This window comes from Anomaloglossus baeobatrachus, chromosome 3 (genome assembly GCF_048569485.1).
Source record: "Anomaloglossus baeobatrachus isolate aAnoBae1 chromosome 3, aAnoBae1.hap1, whole genome shotgun sequence".
In the NCBI taxonomy this organism is placed as follows: domain Eukaryota; kingdom Metazoa; phylum Chordata; class Amphibia; order Anura; family Aromobatidae; genus Anomaloglossus; species Anomaloglossus baeobatrachus.
Window position 1 is genome coordinate 7,812,351 of NC_134355.1, and position 22,398 is coordinate 7,834,748.

A 22,398-nucleotide genomic window follows, 5' to 3' on the forward strand; every position below is an offset into this window, starting at 1 on the left:
TGTATCCTCTTGTATCATGTACATATTTCTCTATATCCGGTGTATCCCCCTGTATCATGTACATATTTCTCTATATACGGTGTATCCTCTTGTATCATGTACATATTTCTCTATATACGGTGTATCCTCTTGTATCATGTACATATTTCTCTATATACGGTGTATCCTCTTGTATCATGTACATATTTCTCTATATACGGTGTATCCTCTTGTATCATGTACATATTTCTCTATATCCGGTGTATCCTCTTGTATCATGTACATATTTCTCTATATACGGTGTATCCTCCTGTATCATGTACATATTTCTCTATATACGGTGTATCCTCCTGTATCATGTACATATTTCTCTATATCCGGTGTATCCTCCTGTATCATGTACATATTTCTCTATATCCGGTGTATCCTCCTGTATCATGTACATATTTCTCTATATACGGTGTATCCTCTTGTATCATGTACATATTTCTCTATATCCGGTGTATCCTCTTGTATCATGTACATATTTCTCTATATACGGTGTATCCTCCTGTATCATGTACATATTTCTCTATATACGGTGTATCCTCCTGTATCATGTACATATTTCTCTATATACGGTGTATCCTCTTGTATCATGTACATATTTCTCTATATCCGGTGTATCCTCCTGTATCATGTACATATTTCTCTATATACGGTGTATCCTCTTGTATCATGTACATATTTCTCTATATCCGGTGTATCCTCCTGTATCATGTACATATTTCTATATATACGGTGTATCCTCTTGTATCATGTACATATTTCTCTATATCCGGTGTATCCTCCTGTATCATGTACATATTTCTCTATATACGGTGTATCCTCCTGTATCATGTACACATTTCTCTATATACGGTGTATCCTCTTGTATCATGTACATATTTCTCTATATACGGTGTATCCTCCTGTATCATGTACATATTTCTCTATATACGGTGTATCCTCCTGTATCATGTACATATTTCTCTATATACGGTGTATCCTCCTGTATCATGTACATATTTCTCTATATCCGGTGTATCCTCCTGTATCATGTACACATTTCTCTATATCCGGTATATCCTCCTGTATCATGTACATATTTCTCTATATACGGTGTATCCTCCTGTATCATGTACATATTTCTCTATATCCGGTGTATCCTCTTGTATCATGTACATATTTCTCTATATCCGGTGTATCCTCCTGTATCATGTACATATTTCTCTATATCCGGTGTATCCTCCTGTATCATGTACATATTTCTCTATATACGGTGTATCCTCCTGTATCATGTACATATTTCTCTATATCCGGTGTATCCTCCTGTATCATGTACATATTTCTCTATATCCGGTGTATCCTCTTGTATCATGTACATATTTCTCTATATACGGTGTATCCTCTTGTATCATGTACATATTTCTCTATATCCGGTGTATCCTCCTGTATCATGTACATATTTCTCTATATCCGATGTATCCTCCTGTATCATGTACATATTTCTCTATATCCGGTGTATCCTCCTGTGTCATGTACACATTTCTCTATATGCAATGTATCCTCCTGTATCATGTACACATTTCTCTATATGCAATGTATCCTCCTTTATTATGTTTCTTATTTGTATCCTTGGGCACAGAGACTTTGGGTCGTAGCTGCTGGAGGAGGACACGGAGCAGTTATTTGTTTTCTCCCCACTTTGGCTGCACCCCGTACCCCTGCTTCAGGTACTGGGCTGAGCCAGGGCTCGATTTAACACCTTCACCTATCTGACACTGTCGTTTTGTGTTGATTGGTGACGCGGCGCCTGTCTCTTTACTGGTGCTGTGCCATCTCTTTACTGGTGCTGTGCCATCTCTTTAGTGGTGCTGTGCCATCTCTTTACTGGTGCTGTGCCATCTCTTTACTGATGCTGTGCCGTCTCTTTACTGGTGCTGTGCCATCTCTTTACTGGTGCTGTGCCATCTCTTTACTGGTGCTGTGCCATCTCTTTACTAGTGCTGTGCCATCTCTTTACTAGTGCTGTGCCATCTCTTTACTGGTGCTGTGCCGTCTCTTTACTGGTGCTGTGCCGTCTCTTTACTGGTGCCGTGCCGTCTCTTTACTGGTGCCGTGCCGTCTCTTTACTGGTGCCGTGCCGTCTCTTTACTGGTGCCGTGCCGTCTCTTTACTGGTGCCGTGCCGTCTCTTTACTGGTGCCGTGCCGTCTCTTTACTGGTGCCGTGCCGTCTCTTTACTGGTGCCGTGCCGTCTCTTTACTGGTGCCGTGCCGTCTCTTTACTGGTGCCGTGCCGTCTCTTTACTGGTGCCGTGCCGTCTCTTTACTGGTGCCGTGCCGTCTCTTTACTGGTGCCGTGCCGTCTCTTTACTGGTGCCGTGCCGTCTCTTTACTGGTGCCGTGCCGTCTCTTTACTGGTGCCGTGCCGTCTCTTTACTGGTGCCGTGCCGTCTCTTTACTGGTGCTGTGCCGTCTCTTTACTGGTGCTGTGCCGTCTCTTTACTGGTGCTGTGCAATCTCTTTACTGATGCTGTGCCATCTCTTTACTGGTGCTGTGCCATCTCTTTACTGATGCTGTGCCATCTCTTTACTGATGCTGTGCCATCTCTTTACTGGTGCTGTGCCGTCTCTTTACTGGTGCTGTGCCATCTCTGCTCAAAGGGAGCATTTTTCAGAGGATCTTCTCCTGGATCTCGGCTGTTTCCGTCCCTCGTGCGGTCACCATCTCTCTACTTCTATGGCTGGCTCTATCATGATTCGGCTCCGTGCCCGCAGGAGGGGTACAGCTGGGGTGACACGTAAAGGAGTTGTACCAAGTTTGGAAGTTGAGCATTATCCATTGGATAGGAGGTAATTTGCAGATCGCAGAGGATCCATCCGCTCGGACCCCACTGATCTCAAGAATTGGTGGTGGTGACTGGAGTGGTGCTCAGTCATGCACTTATCCTCTCCATTGTGAATGGGAGGCCCATAAAGCAGCTGAGCGCTCCGCTCTCTGCAGCGGTCCATAGAGTATGAATGGTGCATAGTTGTCCATGATCCACCACCACTCCATAAACACAGGGCTCTGAAGACCCTGCTACTCCGGAGTAGTGGGGTCTTGGCAGTAGGACCTCCAGCGATCGGGGAGTTATCCCCTATTCCATAGATAGCGGTAGCTTCTGAACTCGGTCAGTGTCCGCCTCTGTGCGGCAGCAGCAGCTACAACACCAGGTCTCTGTGTCCAGCAATAAAAGGGATTTTACGAGAAGTAATAAAAAGTTGTTTTTTTTTCTATTTAATATGCACTTTCCTGTGCAGGGTACTTGTGTAGCTGCGGTATAACAGGATATACAATCACTGTCGGTTTGGAGACGCTGGTTTTACCTTCTGTCTTCTCCCTTTTATGTCTTCCTCAGCGCTCCACCCTGAAGTACTGGAGATGAGCTGAGTCCATGTCACGGGGGTATTTCATCAGTTCCTGAGTTGCGGCCCACACCCTCTGTGAGTACCACAGCCCACACCCTCTGTGAGTACCACAGCCCACACCCTCTGTGAGTATCACAGCCCACACCCTCTGTGAGTATAGCAGCACATACCCTCTGTGAGTATCACAGCCCACACCCTCTGTGAGTATAGCGGCACATACCCTCTGTGAGTATAGCGGCACATACCCTCTGTGAGTATAGCGGCACATACCCTCTGTGAGTATAGCAGCACATACCCTCTGTGAGTGTTGCGGCCCGTACACACTGTGATTGTCGCGGTATAATGGTGGAACATGGGGGGTTGTGTATCATTTTGTGTAGGTTCGTATTCTAGGCGTGGTGCTCCTTCCATTCTGTGTATTCCTTGTGTGTACATTGTCCTGTTTGCAAGTTAATCACCCCCTGCAGTGCTTTTGTCCCTAAGTCTGGGGGAGGGGGGCCTGGGATCCACCCAAACTCTCTGCTTACCTGGGAGATTTTCAGTCAGGCTGGGAAATACAAGAGACAACTAGGAAGAATCATCCTCTGGCAGAGAAGCTGCGGCTACAGGCAGCACCCCGGAAAGCTGTTGAGCAACCCCAAATTGCCTGGAAAAGGACTGCTGGAGGATTGTGACTGATCCCCGGTACATTTATCCCATTACTGGACTACTTTACCTTCCGTGTGGTGGATTATTTTATGGACCGTTTTGATTTGCTTGGAATAAATGCTCTTTGGATTGTACAGCCATCTCTCGCTCTGTTGATTGTGTGATATGGGAGAAGGACCCCGTCACATCTGGTGGCAGCGGTGGGATCAACAGAGCACAGCCTAATGAAGATCCACCAACAGAGTGAGTACAGAAACTGGACCACATCCAGTCTACAGGAGAGAGTCAGAGATCTGGTCCTGAGCTACCAGGGACTGAGTAAAGAGGCCTTAATTTATCTACTGGTGGGTGCGAGCCAGACCCCCTCTTCCCAGATGTCTGATGGACAAGCCCTGGAGACAGGGATCCCTGCCCCAAAAAGCCAGTGGTTGGTGTGGTATGAAGAAGAGATGGCAGCTCTTGGCCCCGGTGTATCTCAGGAGTATAAGGAGGAGGCTGCTCACCGAGCACAGAGGAGACAAGAAGCAATGGAGTCCGGCAGAGGGAGTAATGTGGAGTGTAAACCCAGCGATCCGGGAGCCTGTGCGGATCACCCGGGCGGACTTCAAGCCATTTGATGAGGCTTCCGGAGATGTGGAGGGGTTCTTCAAGGACTTTGAGCAGTGGTGTGCGGTGATGGAGGTTCCCCACTCTGGCTGGAGGCGTTTGTTGGTGGGACTCATGAACGGAGCCTGGCAGAGGCTTATTGCACCATTGCCTCACAGCAGAACCGGGATTATAACATTGTAAAGCGGACTATCCTGGATTACCATCACCCCAGACTCACATAGGGCACAGTTCCGAGACCTCCCATGCACCCCGGTGGTATCGTTTAGGATGTATGCCCATAAGATGTCCCAGGCATGTCGGAGATGGCTGGAAGCGGAAGACGCCTTCACTGTGGAGACGTTATACAGGTGTTTCTGATAGAACAATTTCTGTACAAGTGTCCCTCAGAAATACGGGAATGGGTCAGAGAGCGCACGCCGTGCACTTTGTATAGAGCTGCAGTCCTGGATGATGAGGCCCTTACTATCCGACCACAATGGAGTAGGCTTCTGGACAATAAGCCACAGCCTACTCCTGCCCCCCGGCCCCCTCCAGTTATATCTGACCCTCCACCCAGCCGCACCCTGCTCCTGCGCCTCAGCTCTCTCTGGTTATATCTGCCCCCCCAACCAGCCACAGGACGATGACAACCATGGCTCACAATCCTGGGCCCCAACAGTTCCGACCACGCCCTGGGAGGATCACAGAGAGGAGTTGTTATGGGTGCGGACAACAAGGACACCTGCAATCCAGTTGTCCTGCAAGGACTCGGAGGGAGCCCCTTGCGCCTCCACCTCGTCCGGTGCATTTTGTGCATTCCATCCCGCCTGAGGAAGAGTTACCACCACCTCCACTGGAGTGTACCCCTGACCCCTGCACCATAGATGCCCCTGTTGGAGCGTATGTCCTCCGGCCTTTGTCACCAGGTTCTACTACTGCCTTCTCCAGAATGCACATTGGAAGGAGCACGATGCAGAAGGAGATGTTATCGATGTGGGCAGCCGGGGCATCTGCAAAACACTTCCCTGCTGGTGGATTGAGGAATGACCTTGCACCAAATTGACCTGTTCATTCTCTACAGCCAAACACAATGGGGGAAGAATTGTCACCCCTTCAAGTGGACTTGTTTAATGACTCAGACGCTCGTGGTCGGCCACTAAGGGTTTATCGGGTGCGAGCCACAGCCCCGAGTTCCATTTACCATCAAAGTAAGCTCTTACAGGAGGTTTTTCTGGATGGACAGAGAGTCATTGGATTTTGTGACTCCGGGGCATTTCTCACAATAGCTGATCCCCGGGTGGTGCGGACAGAGGCGATACATCATGGACCAGGGATTGTTATTGAATTGGCTGGAGGACAAAGGAGGAAGATCACAAATGCGACTGTTGTCCTGGACTTTGGCTTTGGGGTCAAGCAAGGTGTGGTTGGAGTGATGAGTGACTGTCTGCAGATATTCTCCTAGGAAATGATGTGGGAGATCTACAATGCCGATTTGTGGGTGCAGGAAACACAGTTTGAGTGAAAGAGGACACAAAGGGAAGCTTATCCTTACAATGTTAGCACTGTACAAGGGACTATCCACAGCTGAGCAACATGGACTTAAATGAGGTGGCCAGAGGTCTGTGTAGAGCTCATGGTGTACTCATTAAGAAGGAGGGAGAGGTTGTGATGGTGGAACATGGGGGGTTGTGTATCATGTTGTGTAGATTCATATTTTAGGCGTGGTGCTCTGTCTATTCTGTGTATTCCTTGTGTGTGTATTGTCCTGTTTGCAGGTTAATCACCCCCTGCTGGGATTTTATCCCTAAGTCTTTGGGAGGGGGGCCTGGGATACATCCAAACTCTCTGTTTACATTGGAGATTATTCAGTAAGGCTGGGAAGGACAAGAGACAAGCAGGAAGATTCATCCTCTGGGGAAGAAGCTGCAGCTAGAGGTAGCAGCCCAGAGAGCCGTTGAGAAACCCTGATTTTTCTGGAAAAGGACTGCTGGAGGAATGTGACTGATCCCCGGGACATTTATCCAATTACTGGACTATTTTACCCTCTGTGTGATGGATTATTTTATGAACCTTCTGACTTGCTTGAAATAAATGTTCTTTGGATTGTTCAATCATCTCTCGCTCTGTTGATTTTGTGATATGGGAGAAGGAACCTGTGACACGCGAGTGTCGCGGCCCACGCCCCGCGCGAGTGTCGCGGCCCACGCCCCGCGCGAGTGTCGCGGCCCACGCCCCGCGCGAGTGTCGCGGCCCACGCCCCGCGCGAGTGTCGCGGCCCACGCCCCGCGCGAGTGTCGCGGCCCACGCCCCGCGCGAGTGTCGCGGCCCACGCCCCGCGCGAGTGTCGCGGCCCACGCCCCGCGCGAGTGTCGCGGCCCACGCCCCGCGCGAGTGTCGCGGCCCACGCCCCGCGCGAGTGTCGCGGCCCACGCCCCGCGCGAGTGTCGCGGCCCACGCCCCGCGCGAGTGTCGCGGCCCACGCCCCGCGCGAGTGTCGCGGCCCACGCCCCGCGCGAGTGTCGCGGCCCACGCCCCGCGCGAGTGTCGCGGCCCACGCCCCGCGCGAGTGTCGCGGCCCACGCCCCGCGCGAGTGTCGCGGCCCACGCCCCGCGCGAGTGTCGCGGCCCACGCCCCGCGCGAGTGTCGCGGCCCACTGTCTTTAGCAGTAAATGATTACAGGCTTCCTCCGGTTTAGAGAACGTCTGTGAAGACGACCTGCCCCCGATGATGAGGGGATGTCTGGGGGCTCTTACACTTATCCTAGTTCTAGTGTATCTTTATACTGATGGCTTTTCCTTGTCTTGTCTCACAGTCGAGAATGAAGCGCCGCGCCGAGCGAGATCTGCAGAGCAGCAGCCAGAACCGACAGAAAAAACGCATCGAAGAGCTCGGCCTCAATCTGAGCTCAACCTCGGACGACGACACCCAGTACAGCAATCATGGCACCCAAGGTAAGCCGGAGCCGCGAGGACTGACACCGGGTAATATCCCGGTAACACTGCGTCTGACCGTTACACCGGATAGAAGGGAGACGTGACTAGTATAGGCGTCCAGCTCCAGCCTTTGTCCAGCACGGCCATGCTTTACTCCTCTGTATGCTGGTATGCTATATATCCTGATGGGTGAGGGGCTTGTTCCAGGACCCGCAGGCTCTGTCCCCCGCGGTCCACAGATGGAGACGCTGCAGCTCCCAGAAGGAACAAGACTGTATTCCCGGCAAAGGACAGCTCTTGTTATGGACGCCACCAAATGTTTCCAGGAGACCCCTACAGACCACCGTGAAGGAGCCACAATGGTGGATGGCAGAGTCCCAGGGCGGCCACTTATTGGTGCTCCAGATACTCCGATGGGATGTTTTCTTTGTGAAGGACGTGTTTACATGGATTGTGGAGGAGAGAAGTAACTGTGTAAATCGATATTAATGGCGTCCTGAAGCCATCTTCTGTGTCTGTACAGGGATGGAAAGTTGAGTGACCACCTCGGTGGGAGCCGCGGTCCGGTGCTGCCGGTTGTCACCAGATTCCGGCATAAGGGACTTGTCATTGAGGATTCTCCCTATAAATGTTCTGTTTCTTGTCTTCTTTTCAGAGTCTTCCACAAGTGGCTCCGACAGCGACGGAGATGAGAAGAGACCAGTTTTCGGGTCTGGGGGTAAAGAGAGCGCCTCAGAACAAGTGGTGGAGGGAACGTCTTCTCGCTACGCCATGTTCAACAGCGTCTCGCAGAAGCTCATGGTAACGCTCCATTTACATCTGCTCGGGGTCTGTTTCTTCAGAGGGGATCTTATGTAGCATGGCCTCACAGTCGGAGTCCCTATAGACAGGCTCATGCTGTAGGTAAGTGGCGGTGTAATGTTAGGACGCAGATATCGGCCAGGACCTTGTGGACAATGAGAAGGGAACACGCCATTGTAAAGCAGTAACACCTGCGTCCTACGAAGGAGCGGAACCTCGGCAGTGTCAGAGATGGGACCGACCGGTAGACAGGAGACGGCGAGGAGAACGCAGGGGTAATACCAGCCCGAATCCCACACAATAGGCAAGACGTCCAGGGATGTGCGACGGTGCGGGCTCAGCCTCCTCTATCATTTACTTATGTTATTTATCAGGTTGCTGATCGGTGGTGGGTGCGGGGGTCCGGGTACTGAGACGTCGACCGATTGCTGAATAAGCCACTCACAAGCGCTCGGCTCCTGTATGCGCACAGAACAGTGTACGGACCCATAGACTTACTACTGCGCCTGTACACTGCCCTGTGCACCCGCTGATGCAGGGGCAGAGCGCTCGGCTCCTGTGTGTGCACAGAGTAGTGTACGGACCCATAGACTTACTACTCTGCCTGTACACTGCCTTGTGCACCCGCTGATGCAGGGGCAGAGCACTTGGCTCCTGTATGCGCACAGAACAGTGTACGGACCCATAGACTTACTACTCTGCCTGTACACTGCCCTGTGCACCCGCTGATGCAGGGGCAGAGCGCTCGGCTCCTGTGTGTGCACAGAGTAGTGTACGGCCCCATAGACTTACTACTGCGCCTGTACACTGCCCTGTGCATCCGCTGATGCAGGGGCAGAGCGCTCGGCTCCTGTGTGTGCACAGAGTAGTGTACGGACCCATAGACTTACTACTGCGCCTGTACACTGCCCTGTGCACCCGCTGATGCAGGGGCAGAGCGCTCGGCTCCTGTGTGCGCACTGAGTAGTGTACAGACCCATAGACTTACTACTGCGCCTGTACACTGCCCTGTGCACCCGCTGATGCAGGGGCAGAGCGCTCGGCTCCTGTGTGTGCACAGAGTAGTGTACAGACCCATAGACTTACTACTGCGCCTGTACACTGCCCTGTGCACCCGCTGATGCAGGGGCAGAGCGCTCGGCTCCTGTGTGTGCACAGAGTAGTGTACGGACCCATAGACTTACTACTGCGCCTGTACACTGCCCTGTGCACCCGCTGATGCAGGGGCAGAGCGCTCGGCTCCTGTGTGTGCACAGAGTAGTGTACGGACCCATAGACTTACTACTGCGCCTGTACACTGCCTTGTGCATCCGCTGATGCAGGGGCAGAGCGCTCCACACTGCAGAAGTTGGTGCTTCAGAGCAGCATTGTAAACACTGGACCTGGACTCCCACCACCAATGTGCGGCACGTTAACCCCTTACTAATATATGACATACTGGTGCATCATACGCCGGCTCAGGAACGTCTGCTGGAGAATAATGGCCGTGTTATTCAGCCACCTAGACGACATGGAGTGACTCGGCACAACCATCGGGCCTCATAGTGGTGGCTGCTCCACATTTGTCACCGATCTCAATGATGACAATCGTCATTTACGTTTTTTTCTCTCTCCTACATTTTTGGATATTTTTGTTATCAGCTGGTCCTGTCACCGGAAAAGTGCCAATACTGTCCTACAATCATCCCGCTGCCCCCACCTTACAATAAAAGCCATTACTTATGGGGGGCGGGGGGGGGTCTGTGCGCATTAGAAAAGTTATGTCTCTTGTATGAAGGGAAATCTCCATATTGGTAAAGGGTTAAAGGCTCGATGGCGTCTTTATGGATGGAGACTCACAATACACAGTTTGGTAAACTGAAGCCATCCTTGTGTTTAGGACTTCTGGCCGAGGAGAGCGACCACCTCTGGTGTAAACGGTGAAGCCATCCTTGTGTTTAGAGCTTCTGGCCGAGGAGAGCGACCACCTCTGGTGTAAACGGTGAAGCCATTCTTGTGTTTAGCGCTTCTGGCCGAGGAGAGCGACCACCTCTGGTGTAAACTGTGAAGCCATCCTTGTGTTTAGAGCTTCTGGCCGAGGAGAGCGACCACCTCTGGTGTAAGGCAGCGATGGCCGCACATTCGCTCACACGCTCCCTTCTGTGCTGCTCCGATGCTCCGGGGGGCGCTGGAGTTCACGGTTATCTCCTAATTCCGACCATCTTCAGCGCAGCTTTTACAAGCCGGACAGCGGTGGTCGGTCGCCTTGGCAACAATATGTAAACAAAAATGTGAATATCTCAAGCACGGCTGCAAATATTAACAAACATTTAATTGCAAAATTGCTAATATTTCCAGCCGGATGTGATGATCCCCGTGTGTGAGGATTGGAGGAGGCCTCTGTATAACATAGGATCAGGGCACATCTCACAGCATAAAGCAGCTTACACCGGAGAGGGGGGACGGCCCGTGGGGGGGTCGGTCCAGCCTCTGTGCAGGGGCCGGGCGCTGGGTGACGAGGGTCCAGAAATGTCCGGCAATGTTAGGTGTAAGGCGGCCGTCTATTGCATTACAAAGTGAAAAGACTTCTCAAGCTTTATACGGAGGCCGGCTGCCAGGCAGAACTGTCAGAGGGACGTGTGTATTTAGATATTGTGAATCTCTGCCACTCATCACTTTCATAGGCACACACCCCCTGACAACTCTCGCTGGTTCTCGATGGCTGAATCTTCTTTCTTTCTTCCGTCCTTCAGGCAAAGATGGGTTTCCGGGAGGGAGAAGGTCTGGGCAAGTTTGGACAAGGGCGGAAAGACATTGTGGAGGCCTCGAAGCAGAAGGGCCGCAGGGGTCTGGGTCTGATCCTGAAGGGGTTTGAGAAGGAGCTGAACATAGACTGGAGGGACATGCCTGAGGTAAGCGGGGAGGCCGAGGAGGCCGGGCGCAGAGGCCGAGTCCCCGAGACCCAACCTGCTCTCTGTTCCAGGCCACGGCTTATGAAGAAGTGGACTGGTTCCCCGAATGCAGCACGGAGATCCCGGACGCCGACGAGCTGTCTGACTGGATGACGGTGGGCAAGGTAAATAAGCGTAATTACAAAGGTCCGGACCCCACATGCAGGGGTCTTCTCCTTTGTTATTGGAATGTGCACAGGGCAGATTCAGACTGATGGCAGCAAAATCATAAAGTGACAAACGTAAACCTCGCGTGACACCACCAGACTGTTACACCTTAGAGTGTTCACCACAGATGACGGCTGCACCCCTCAGTATCCTGAAGCTCCACAATTGCTGTTCTTTGGTCGCACTTCTTACAAAATACAATAAAAAGCAATTGAAGCCCCCCATACCTACCCCAAAATAGTATCAAACCCCTCAGCTCAGTGCCCACAGAACAAGCACTCGCGCAGCACCATCCACGGTACAATAACAAGCTACTGATCAGAAAACCGAGACCAAACCTAATGGGATATTCTGAGGTTCAGAATTTGAAAGCAGCAGAATGAGGGGTCCGAGAGGTGCGGCGCCCACCGATGCCAGAATGCACGGGCCGGGGGTCTGTAACAGCGCCCTTAATATCCAACATTTCTGCATCTCCAAAGTGAATCAGTGTGAGATTACAGTAATTCTCCCTGGTCATGTGATGTCATCGTGTGCCGCCCTGGTCATGTGATGTCATCGTGTGCCACCCTGGTGATGTGATGTCATCGTGTGCCACCATGGTCATATGATGTCATCGTGTGCCGCCCTGGTGATGTGATGTCATCGTGTGCCGCCCTGGTGATGTGATGTCATCGTGTGCCGCCCTGGTGATGTGATGTCATCGTGTGCCACCATGGTCATATGATGTCATCGTGTGCCGCCCTGGTGATGTGATGTCATCGTGTGCCGCCCTGGTGATGTGATGTCATCGTGTGCCGCCCTGGTGATGTGATGTCATCGTGTGCCGCCCTGGTCATGTGATGTCATCGTGTGCCGTCCTGGTGATGTGATGTCATCGTGTGCCGCCCTGGTGATGTGATGTCATCGTGTGTCGCCCTGGTGATGTGATGTCATCGTGTGCCGCCCTGGTGATGTGATGTCATCGTGTGCTGCCCTGGTGATGTGATGTCATCGTGTGCTGCCCTGGTCATGTGATGTCATCGTGTGCTGCCCTGGTCATGTGATGTCATCGTGTGCTGCCCTGGTCATGTGATGTCATCGTGTGCCGCCCTGGTGATGTGATGTCATCGTGTGCCGCCCTGGTCATGTGATGTCATCGTGTGCCGCCCTGGTGATGTGATGTCATCGTGTGCCGCCCTGGTGATGTGATGTCATCGTGTGCCGTCCTGGTCATGTGATGTCATCGTGTGCTGCCCTGGTGATGTGATGTCATCGTGTGCCGCCCTGGTGATGTGATGTCATCGTGTGCCGTCCTGGTCATGTGATGTCATCGTGTGCTGCCCTGGTGATGTGATGTCATCGTGTGCTGCCCTGGTCATGTGATGTCATCGTGTGCCGCCCTGGTGATGTGATGTCATCGTGTGCCGCCCTGGTGATGTGATGTCATCGTGTGCCGCCCTGGTGATGTGATGTCATCGTGTGCCGCCCTGGTCATGTGATGTCATCGTGTGCCGCCCTGGTGATGTGATGTCATCGTGTGCCGTCCTGGTGATGTGATGTCATCGTGTGCTGCCCTGGTGATGTGATGTCATCGTGTGCCGCCCTGGTCATGTGATGTCATCGTGTGCCGCCCTGGTCATGTGATGTCATCGTGTGCCGCCCTGGTCATGTGATGTCATCGTGTGCCGCCCTGGTCATGTGATGTCATCGTGTGCCGCCCTGGTGATGTGATGTCATTGTGTGCCGCCCTGGTGATGTGATGTCATTGTGTGCCGTCCTGGTCATGTGATGTCATTGTGTGCCGTCCTGGTCATGTGATGTCATTGTGTGCCGTCCTGGTCATGTGATGTCATCGTGTGCCGTCCTGGTGATGTGATGTCATCGTGTGCTGCCCTGGTCATGTGATGTCATCGTGTGCCGCCCTGGTGATGTGATGTCATTGTGTGCCGTCCTGGTCATGTGATGTCATCGTGTGCCGCCCTGGTGATGTGATGTCATTGTGTGCCGCCCTGGTCATGTGATGTCATCGTGTGCCGCCCTGGTCATGTGATGTCACAGCATTACACACAGATATTAGAATATCCTCATCTCTTGTGATATCCGCCTGTCAGATCCCACGATACGTCCGGTGGATCCATCTTCTGATTAAATCCATCCATCCGGTCCTGGTCCTGGTAGGAAGCGATGTGACAAGTGTGAACAGAGCCGAGATGCACGTGACAGCGCCCTCCTCTGTAAATTGCACACACTTTATTATGGCGACTCTGAATTTTCGGGCGTCTGCGGACCCAAAATACCTTCATAAGGAATATAGTAAACGTGGCCCTCCCTGGTCGTTACTGCCGGGGACTCACCCTCTCTACCGCCATCTTGTGTTTCAGAGGAAGGAGATCATCGATGATGAGACTGAGTTCTGCCGAGAGCCCCTTCTCCGGAGTCTCCTGGAGTGCAAGGTGTGACCCCATCCCCCCCAGCAGGGCCAGCGACTCGGGAGATGTGGTACCGAGGCTGAGATGCTTGTGTGCGGGTTACGTGTGCGTCACCGGTACCTCCCGTCTCACCCGCACTCCTCTTCCTTTCCCTGCAGAGCGCGTTTGACGAGTTGGAAGGTGAAGAAATGCGAAGAGCCCGGACGCGCTCCAACCCCTACGAGATGATCCGGGGGGTCTTCTTCCTGAACAGGTCAGCACCGCGGGGGGATTTGCCTTTTAATCAATATTCGGAGCAGGGCGCCATTTCTCATGACCCTCACTCAGTAGCGCCTCCATGGCAGTGGCGGAGCTGGCGGCAGAATGAGTAGGTGACGGCCCCATGAAGCTGGGTCCTGTCTGACAGGCGGCTGCTAAGGTTACAATGTAACAACCTCCTCAGTCCTCAGGTTGCCAGGCAACACGTCCACCTCACCCCCGCAGGCAGAGACGTCTCCCAGCACCGACTCTGCGCTCTCTGCCCCTTACTATTACTGTAATCACAATAAAAGTACAGGGGAACCTTGGTTTACGAGAACAGTCTGTTCTGGGAGTGGCTTGTAAAGCAAGTTACTCGTCCAGCAAAGCGACATTTCCCATAGGAAGTCATTGCAATGCAGACGACTCCTTCCACAACGTGTGCAATGTCCCATCCTGGTCCCCTATTGTGCCATTCCACACACGTACAAACACACACAAACACACACAAACTCGCACGTACAAACACACACAAACTCGCACAAACACACACAAACACGTACAAACACTCGCACAAACACTCGCACAAACACTCGCACAAACACTCGCACAAACACTCGCACAAACACTCGCACAAACACTCGCACAAACTCGCACAAACACGCACAAACACGCACAAACACGCACAAACACACACAAACTCGCACACACACACAAACTCACACAAACACACGTACAAACACGTACAAACACGCACAAACACTCGCACAAACTCACACAAACTCACACAAACTCACACACTCGCACAAACACGCACAAACACGCACAAACACGCACAAACACACACAAACACACACAAACACACACAAACACGCACAAACACGCACAAACACGCACAAACACGCACAAACACGCACAAACACGCACAAACACGTACAAACACACACACACACGTACAAACACGTACAAACACGTACAAACACGTACAAACACGTACAAACACGTACAAACACGTACAAACACGTACAAACACGTACAAACACGTACAAACACACACAAACTCGCACACACACACAAACTCACACAAACACACGTACAAACACGCACAAACACTCGCACAAACACACACAAACACACACAAACACGTACAAACACACACAAACTCGCACACACACACAAACTCACACAAACTCACACAAACACACGTACAAACACGCACAAACACTCGCACAAACACACACAAACACACACAAACACGTACAAACACACACAAACTCGCACAAACACACACACAAACTCACACGTACAAACTCGCACAAACTCGCACAAACTCGCACAAACACACGTACAAACTCGCACAAACACACAAACTCACACAAACACACGTACAAACACACGTACAAACTCGCACCAACACACACAAACTCACACAAACACGCACAAACACACACGCTCAAACACACACGCTCAAACACACACGCACAAACACACACGCACAAACACACACGCACAAACACACACGCACAAACACACACGCACAAACACACGCACACACACGCACAAACACACGCACAAACACACACGCACAAACACGGACGCACACACAAACACGCACAAACACACACGCACAAACACACACGCACAAACACACACGCACAAACACACACGCACAAACACACACGCACACACAGAAACACGGACGCACAAACACGCACAATCACACACGCACAATCACACACGCACAATCACACACGCACAATCACACACGCACAAACACACACGCACACACGCACACACAAACACGCACACACAAACACGCACGCGCACACACGCACAAACACGGACGCACAATCACGCACAAACACACACATATTATGCTCACCTTACCTTCCGTTTCCTCGCCGGCCTCCTGGTTCTTGTAGTTCTCCAGTACAGGATGTGTATTGGGTAACCATCACGACCGATGCCGGAGCTTCCGCTGCCAGAGCGCTGACGTCAAAGGCAGGAGCCGCCTGCCTCTGATTGGCCAGCGCGCTGCCTTTGCTGACAGTGGATGTTCCTCCATCATTGTGATGGTTACCCAGTACACATCCTGTAGCGGCGAACTACAAAAACCAGGAGGCCGGCGAGGAAGCGGAAGGTGAGCATAATATATGTGCGTGTGTGTTTGTGCGGATTGTAAGAACAGGTCAGAGTGCGGTGAAAGTACGGAACCGGAAGTGTGTGCGGTGAGGATTTGCTCGTAAACTGAGTTACAAATGTCCAGCGAGCTTTGCTCGTATAGCGAAATACTCGTAAACCGAGGCTCCGCTGTAAATTGTCAGAGGAGAAAAACAGCGACCGCATGAAATAGCGCCTACAGCCAGTGTGCAGTGTTTTCTTATATTCACCATTATCTCTTCTCCAGGGCAGCAATGAAGATGGCGAATATCGACCACGTGTTTGATTACATGTTTACCAACCCCAAGGACTCCCAGGGGGTGAGGATTTCACTATCATTGCTAACTTAACCAGCAGAATAGTGAGTGCAGCTCTGCAGTATAATATAGGATGTAACTCAGGATCAGAAATGTAATGTATGTACACCGTGACTGCACCAGCAGAATAGTGAGTGCAGCTCTGGAATATTATACAGGAGGTAACTCAGGATCAGTAATGTAATGTATGTACACAGTGACTGCAGCAGCAGAATAGTGAGTGCAGCTCTGGAGTATAATACAGGAGGTCACTCAGGATCAGTAATGTACTGTATGTACACAGTGACTGCACCATCAGAATAGTGAGTGCAGCTCTGGAGTATAATACAGGAGGTAACTCGGGATCAGTAATGTAATGTATGTACACAGTGACTGCACCAGCAGAATAGAGAGTGCAGCTCTGGAGCATAATACAGGAGGTAACTCAGGATCAGTAATGTAATGTATGTACACAGTGACTGCACCAGCAGAATAGTGAGTGCAGCTCTGGAATATTATACAGGAGGTAACTCAGGATCAGTAATGTAATGTACACAGTGACTGCACCAGCAGAATAGTGAGTGCAGCTCTGGAGTATAATACAGGAGGTGACTCAGGATCAGTAATGTATGTACACAGTGACTGCACCAGCAGAATAGTGAGTGCAGCTCTGGAGTATAATACAGGAGGTAACTCAGGATCAGTAATGTAATGTATGTACACAGTGACTGCACCAGCAGAATAGTGAGTGCAGCTCTGGAGTATAATACAGGAGGTGACTCAGGATCAGTAATGTAATGTATGTACACAGTGACTGTACCAGCAGAATAGTGAGTGCAGCTCTGGGGTATAATACAGGAGGTAACTCAGGATCAGTAATGTATGTACACAGTGACTGCACCAGCAGAATAGTGAGTGCAGCTCTGGGGTATAATACAGGAGGTAACTCAGGATCAGTAATGTAATGTATGTAATGGGGCTGCACTATTATAGTGACATATATCTGCTCCTTACGTTTTGTGGTTATTGGTTTTCTCTTTTCCATCATGTTATACAGAAGCCGCAGCTGAAAGAGCGGGAATCTGAGTTGCTTTACTTTGCGGATGTCTGCGCTGGACCCGGTGGCTTTTCGGAGTACGTCTTATGGAGGAAAAAATGGCACGCCAAAGGGTTTGGTATGACCTTAAAGGGGCCCAACGACTTCAAGCTTGAAGACTTCTACTCTGCGTCCAGCGAACTCTTCGAACCTTATTATGGTAAACCTCGTGCTTCTCTTATAGAAGTGAGCCCAGACATTGAGATCACAGACATCACAGTGTGCGTGACTTTATCTCCTTCACATATTACACGGATACGCGGGTCTGACCTATAGGATTTGGCCTCTTCTTATGACGCTGTCTGGTCAGCACAGCCCCGAACTTTTCTCTTGGTACAGGTCAACAATTGCGCAAGACATAGATCCTCTGATCTGGGGGTTTGCATTTTTAATATTTGGTGGAGATATTTATAAAAACAAACAAAACTTTCTTCAGCGCTCTATTGGGAGACCCAGACGATTGGGGTATAGCTACTGCCTCCGGAGGCCACACAAAGCACTACACTAAAAAGTGCAAGGCCCCTCCCCTTCTGGCTATACCCCCCCGTGGTATCACGGGTTCTCCAGTTTTCAAGCTTTGTGCGAAGGAGGTCAGACATCCACGCATGGCTCCACAGATTTTAGTCAGCAGTAGCTGCTGACTATTTCGGATGGAAGAAAAGAGGGCCCATATAGGGCCCCCAGCATGCTCCCTTCTCACCCGTTGATGGTGTTGTAAGGTTGAGGTACCTATTGCTGGTACGGAGGCTGGAGCCCACATGCTGCTTTCCTTCCACATCCCCCTGGGGGGCTCTGAGGAAGTGGGATCCTGCCGGCCTCAAAGCTCTGACGCCGGGCTCCATCCACAGACCCATTTGAACCTGCTGGATACGGAGCTGGAGTACCGTTCAGGGACATGGCCCTGCACCATTACAGGTACTCTGTGTCCCCGTACACACAGGCACAGCACACTCCAGACTTGCTGGGTGTGCTAGTGCGCCGGGGACAGTAAAGGGTTACAGTCACTGCAGCTTTGCTGAGTGACTTTGTGTATTGGGAACTACCGCGCCGGACGCTCCGGGAGCGGCGGCGCGGCTGGGACTTGTAGTTCGCCGGGGACTGGGCGCCGACCGCGCTTTTACGGCGGCGGCGCTTATAAATCCAGTCCCCGGCTTCTGCGGCCTAGTGCCGCTTCGTTCCCGCCCCCTCCCTGTCACTCAGGGAAGGGGACAGACGCTGAGCAATCAGCAGCGCCGAGGGCTGGAGCCTTATTTACATGCTCCAGCCCTCTCACTGCACACTGTCGGACGCCGGATTCCCGCTCTGACTTGGGGCACGCCCACGGCCCGCCCCTCCTCACACGAGCTGGGGAAGACGCCGGCAGCCATTACTGCAGTCCGAGCTCGGACTTTCGGCAACCAGGCAGGACGGTGGCGACCATACACCCGCTTATAGGCGGGCGGTAAGCGGCACACATAGTGCTGACCCCAATATATACTGCAGTGTGTACATGTGTATTTTAACTGCATAGGTCGCTATATGCCCGCTTGGAGAGCGACACATCAGCAGCAGGAAAGCAGGTGTGCTAAGGCACAGGCTTTCTAGGCTGCTTGTATGGCACGTACTGAAGTGTTCATTTGTGTTTATGCTTGTATGCTATACACTGCACTGTACAGTCGCTAGTCTTAGCTATATTCTCCTGGAATGGCTAGACTACAGCAGCAGAAAACCAAGGGTGCTGGGGCACAGGTTTTTTTCTATGCTGCTTGTATTGCATGGGCTGCAGTGTGCATTTGTACTTGTGCTTGTATGCTATACATTGCACTGTATGGTCACTCTTCTGGGCTATATTCCCCTAGATGACTAGTCTACAGCAGCAGAAGAGCAGAGGTGCCAGGGCACAGGCTTCTATGCTGCTTGTATTGCTTGTGCTGCAGTGTTCATTTGTACTTTATGCTTGTATGCTATACATTGCACTGTACGGTCACCAATCTTGGCTATATACTTCTAGATGGCTAGTCGGCAGCGGCAAAAAAGCAACACAGATTTTCAGTGCTGTTTTTACTACATGGGATGCTGTTCATGACACCGTCCCATTGTGTGCATGCTCCCCTGTAGCACTTCGTCTGCCGGGGTCTCTAGCACTTCGTCTGCCGGGGTCTCTACTAGTCGTGGCCAAAGAAACCACCTGTCATCCCTGTCCAAGGACAGGGACGGAGTTGCAGTTTCGACAGATATATTGTCATAAGATAGAGACTTGCAGTCCAGACAGGCCATGGGCAATCTTCCTGACCAACCTCATTTGGAACGGGGGGGTCCCAGGAGGACTCTCTGTATGATAAGGCAGCTCTCCAGGACTTTGATCCTGACATCGCTATCAATCCGGATACACCGGATGGTAACGCCATACGGAATGATCCTATAGCGTCCATCAATGGAAGGTTGGATCTTTCTCCCTCAGCTCCCCCAGTGGAGGAGTCAGCTTCACAGCAGGAGAAGTCCCTTTTCAGTATCTCAAACGGATATTGAGTATTTTTCTGGCCACGCTGACTTCAGAGAAGCAGTCCAGAAACACCACGCTTACCAGATAAGCGTCTTCTCCAAACGTTTTTAAGATACACGTTATCCCTTTTCCCCTGACGTGGTCAAGCGCTGGACCCAGGGTCCAAAGGTGGATTCTCCAATCTCCAGGCTTGCGTCTAGAGCCATAGTTGCACTGGAGATGGGGCTTCACTTAAAGATGCCATTCACAAACAGATGGACTCTGGTTGAAATCTGTCTAGGAGGCTATCGGCGTGTCGGTTGCTCCGGCATTCACAGCCGTATAGGCAACCTAACCTTTTCAGCTGTTCTTGCGCAGCTGGCCTTGAGCACATGTACATCTGTACCGCAGAGGCGTCCGTAACTCCGCAATGTCTGCACTGCGACTTACCCTATTAATGCTGTCCTAAAAGTACAGTCGAGGTTTCGGTCCTTCCCAAGCTCGGGCAGGTCCCAATTGTCCTCGTGCAAAAGGGCTACAAAACCTCAGACGGGCTCAGATTCCGGCCGGGCTCAATCACGCCCAAGGAAGGCAGCCGGAGGAACCGCTACCAAGGCGGTCTCCTCATGACTCTCAGCTCTCTCTCTCTCTCCGCATCCGCGGTTGATGGCAGACTCCCCCGCCTTTGGCGACATTTAGCTGCCACAGGTCACAGACCGGTGGGTGACGGACATTGTGCTCACGTGCACAGGACAGTGTTCTGTTCTCGTCCTCCGACTCCATTCTTCAGAACGGCCCCACCTCCCCACCGAGCAGATGCCCTGCTGCAGGCGGTGGACGCTCTAAGAGCAGAAGGAGTGGTGATCCCTGTCCCCCCTCAGGAACGAGGGCGAGGGTTTGTACTCCAATCTCTTTGTGGCTCCAAAAAAGGACGGCTCTTTCCGTCCTGTTCTGGACCTAAAACTGCTCAATAAGCATGCGAACGCCAGGCGGTTCCGGATGGAATCCCTCCGATCCGTCATTACCTCAATGTCTCGAGGAGACTTCCTTGCCTCAACAGACATCAAAGATGCCTATCTCCACGTGCCAATTGCTACGGAGCACCAACGTTTTCTACGTTTTGTGATAGGAGACGACCATCTTCAGTTCGTAGCTCTGCCATTCGGTCTGGCGACAGCCCCACGGGTGTTCACCAAGGTCATGGCAGCAGTGGTAGCAGTCTTGCACTCTCAGGGACACCCGGTGATCCCTTACTTGGACGATCTACTCGTCAAAGCACCCTCCCTTGAGGCATGACAACGCAGCCTGAATGTTACGCTGGAGACTCTCCAGACTTTCGGGTGGATCATCAATTTGGCAAGGTCAAATCGGTCACCGACTCAATCACTAACGTATCTCGGCATGGAGTTCACACTCTATCAGCGATAGTGAAGCTTCCGCTGAACAAGCAGCGTTCACTGCAAACAGAGGTGCAGTCTCTCCTTCAAGGCCAGTCGCACCCCTTAAGGCGCCTCATGCACTTCCTAGGGAAGATGGTGGCAGCCATGGAGGCAGTTCCCTTTGCGCAGTTTCATCTGCGCCAACTGCAAGGGGACATTCTCCGCCAATGGGACGGGCAGTCAACCTCCCTGGACAGGAAAGTCTCCCTTTCCCAGACGGCCAAGGACTCTCTGCAATGGTGGCTTATTCCCACCTCATTGTCACAGTGAAGATCCTTCCTACCCCCATCCTGGGCAGTGGTCACGACAGATACGAGTCTGTCAGGGTGGGGAGCAGTTTGTCTCCGCCACAGGGCTCAGGGGACGTGGACTCAGCAGGAGTCCACCCTTCAGATCAATGTTCTGGAAATCGGGGCAGGGTATCTTACCCTACTAGCTTTCCAGCAGTGGCTAGAAAGAGAGCAGATCCGAATCCAGTCGGACAACTCCACAGCGGTGGCATACATCAACCACCAAGGAGGGACGCGCAGTCGGCAAGCCTTCCAGGAAGTCCGGCGAATCCTCATGTGGGTGGAGGACACAGCATCCACCATATCCGCAGTTCACATCCCGGGCGTAGAAAACTGGGAAGCAGACTTCCTCAGTCGCCAGGGTATGGACGCAGGGGAATGGTCCCTTCACCCGGACGTGTTTCAGGAAATCTGTCGCCGCTGGGGTGTGCCGGACGTCGACCTAATGGCGTCTCGGCACAACAACAAGGTCCCGGCATTTATGGCACGATCGCGCGATCACAGAGCTCTGGCGGCAGACGCCTTAGTGC

At 51.9% G+C, this 22,398-nt stretch overlaps 1 protein-coding gene across 1 annotated transcript in view; it reads left to right on the forward strand.

The window, feature by feature from the left end:
* Positions 1-3,602: 3,602 nt before the first annotated feature.
* The window catches only part of CMTR1 (cap methyltransferase 1), a 93,219-nt gene continuing 74,423 nt past the window's right edge, over positions 3,603-22,398 (forward strand). The window contains 9 exon segments of the mRNA XM_075338976.1: positions 3,603-3,612; positions 7,462-7,600; positions 8,238-8,383; positions 11,116-11,274; positions 11,346-11,438; positions 13,842-13,913; positions 14,048-14,142; positions 16,534-16,606; positions 17,640-17,838. Of these exon segments, the coding sequence (XP_075195091.1) occupies positions 7,468-7,600; positions 8,238-8,383; positions 11,116-11,274; positions 11,346-11,438; positions 13,842-13,913; positions 14,048-14,142; positions 16,534-16,606; positions 17,640-17,838 (970 nt within the window). The 5' untranslated portion in view covers positions 3,603-3,612; positions 7,462-7,467.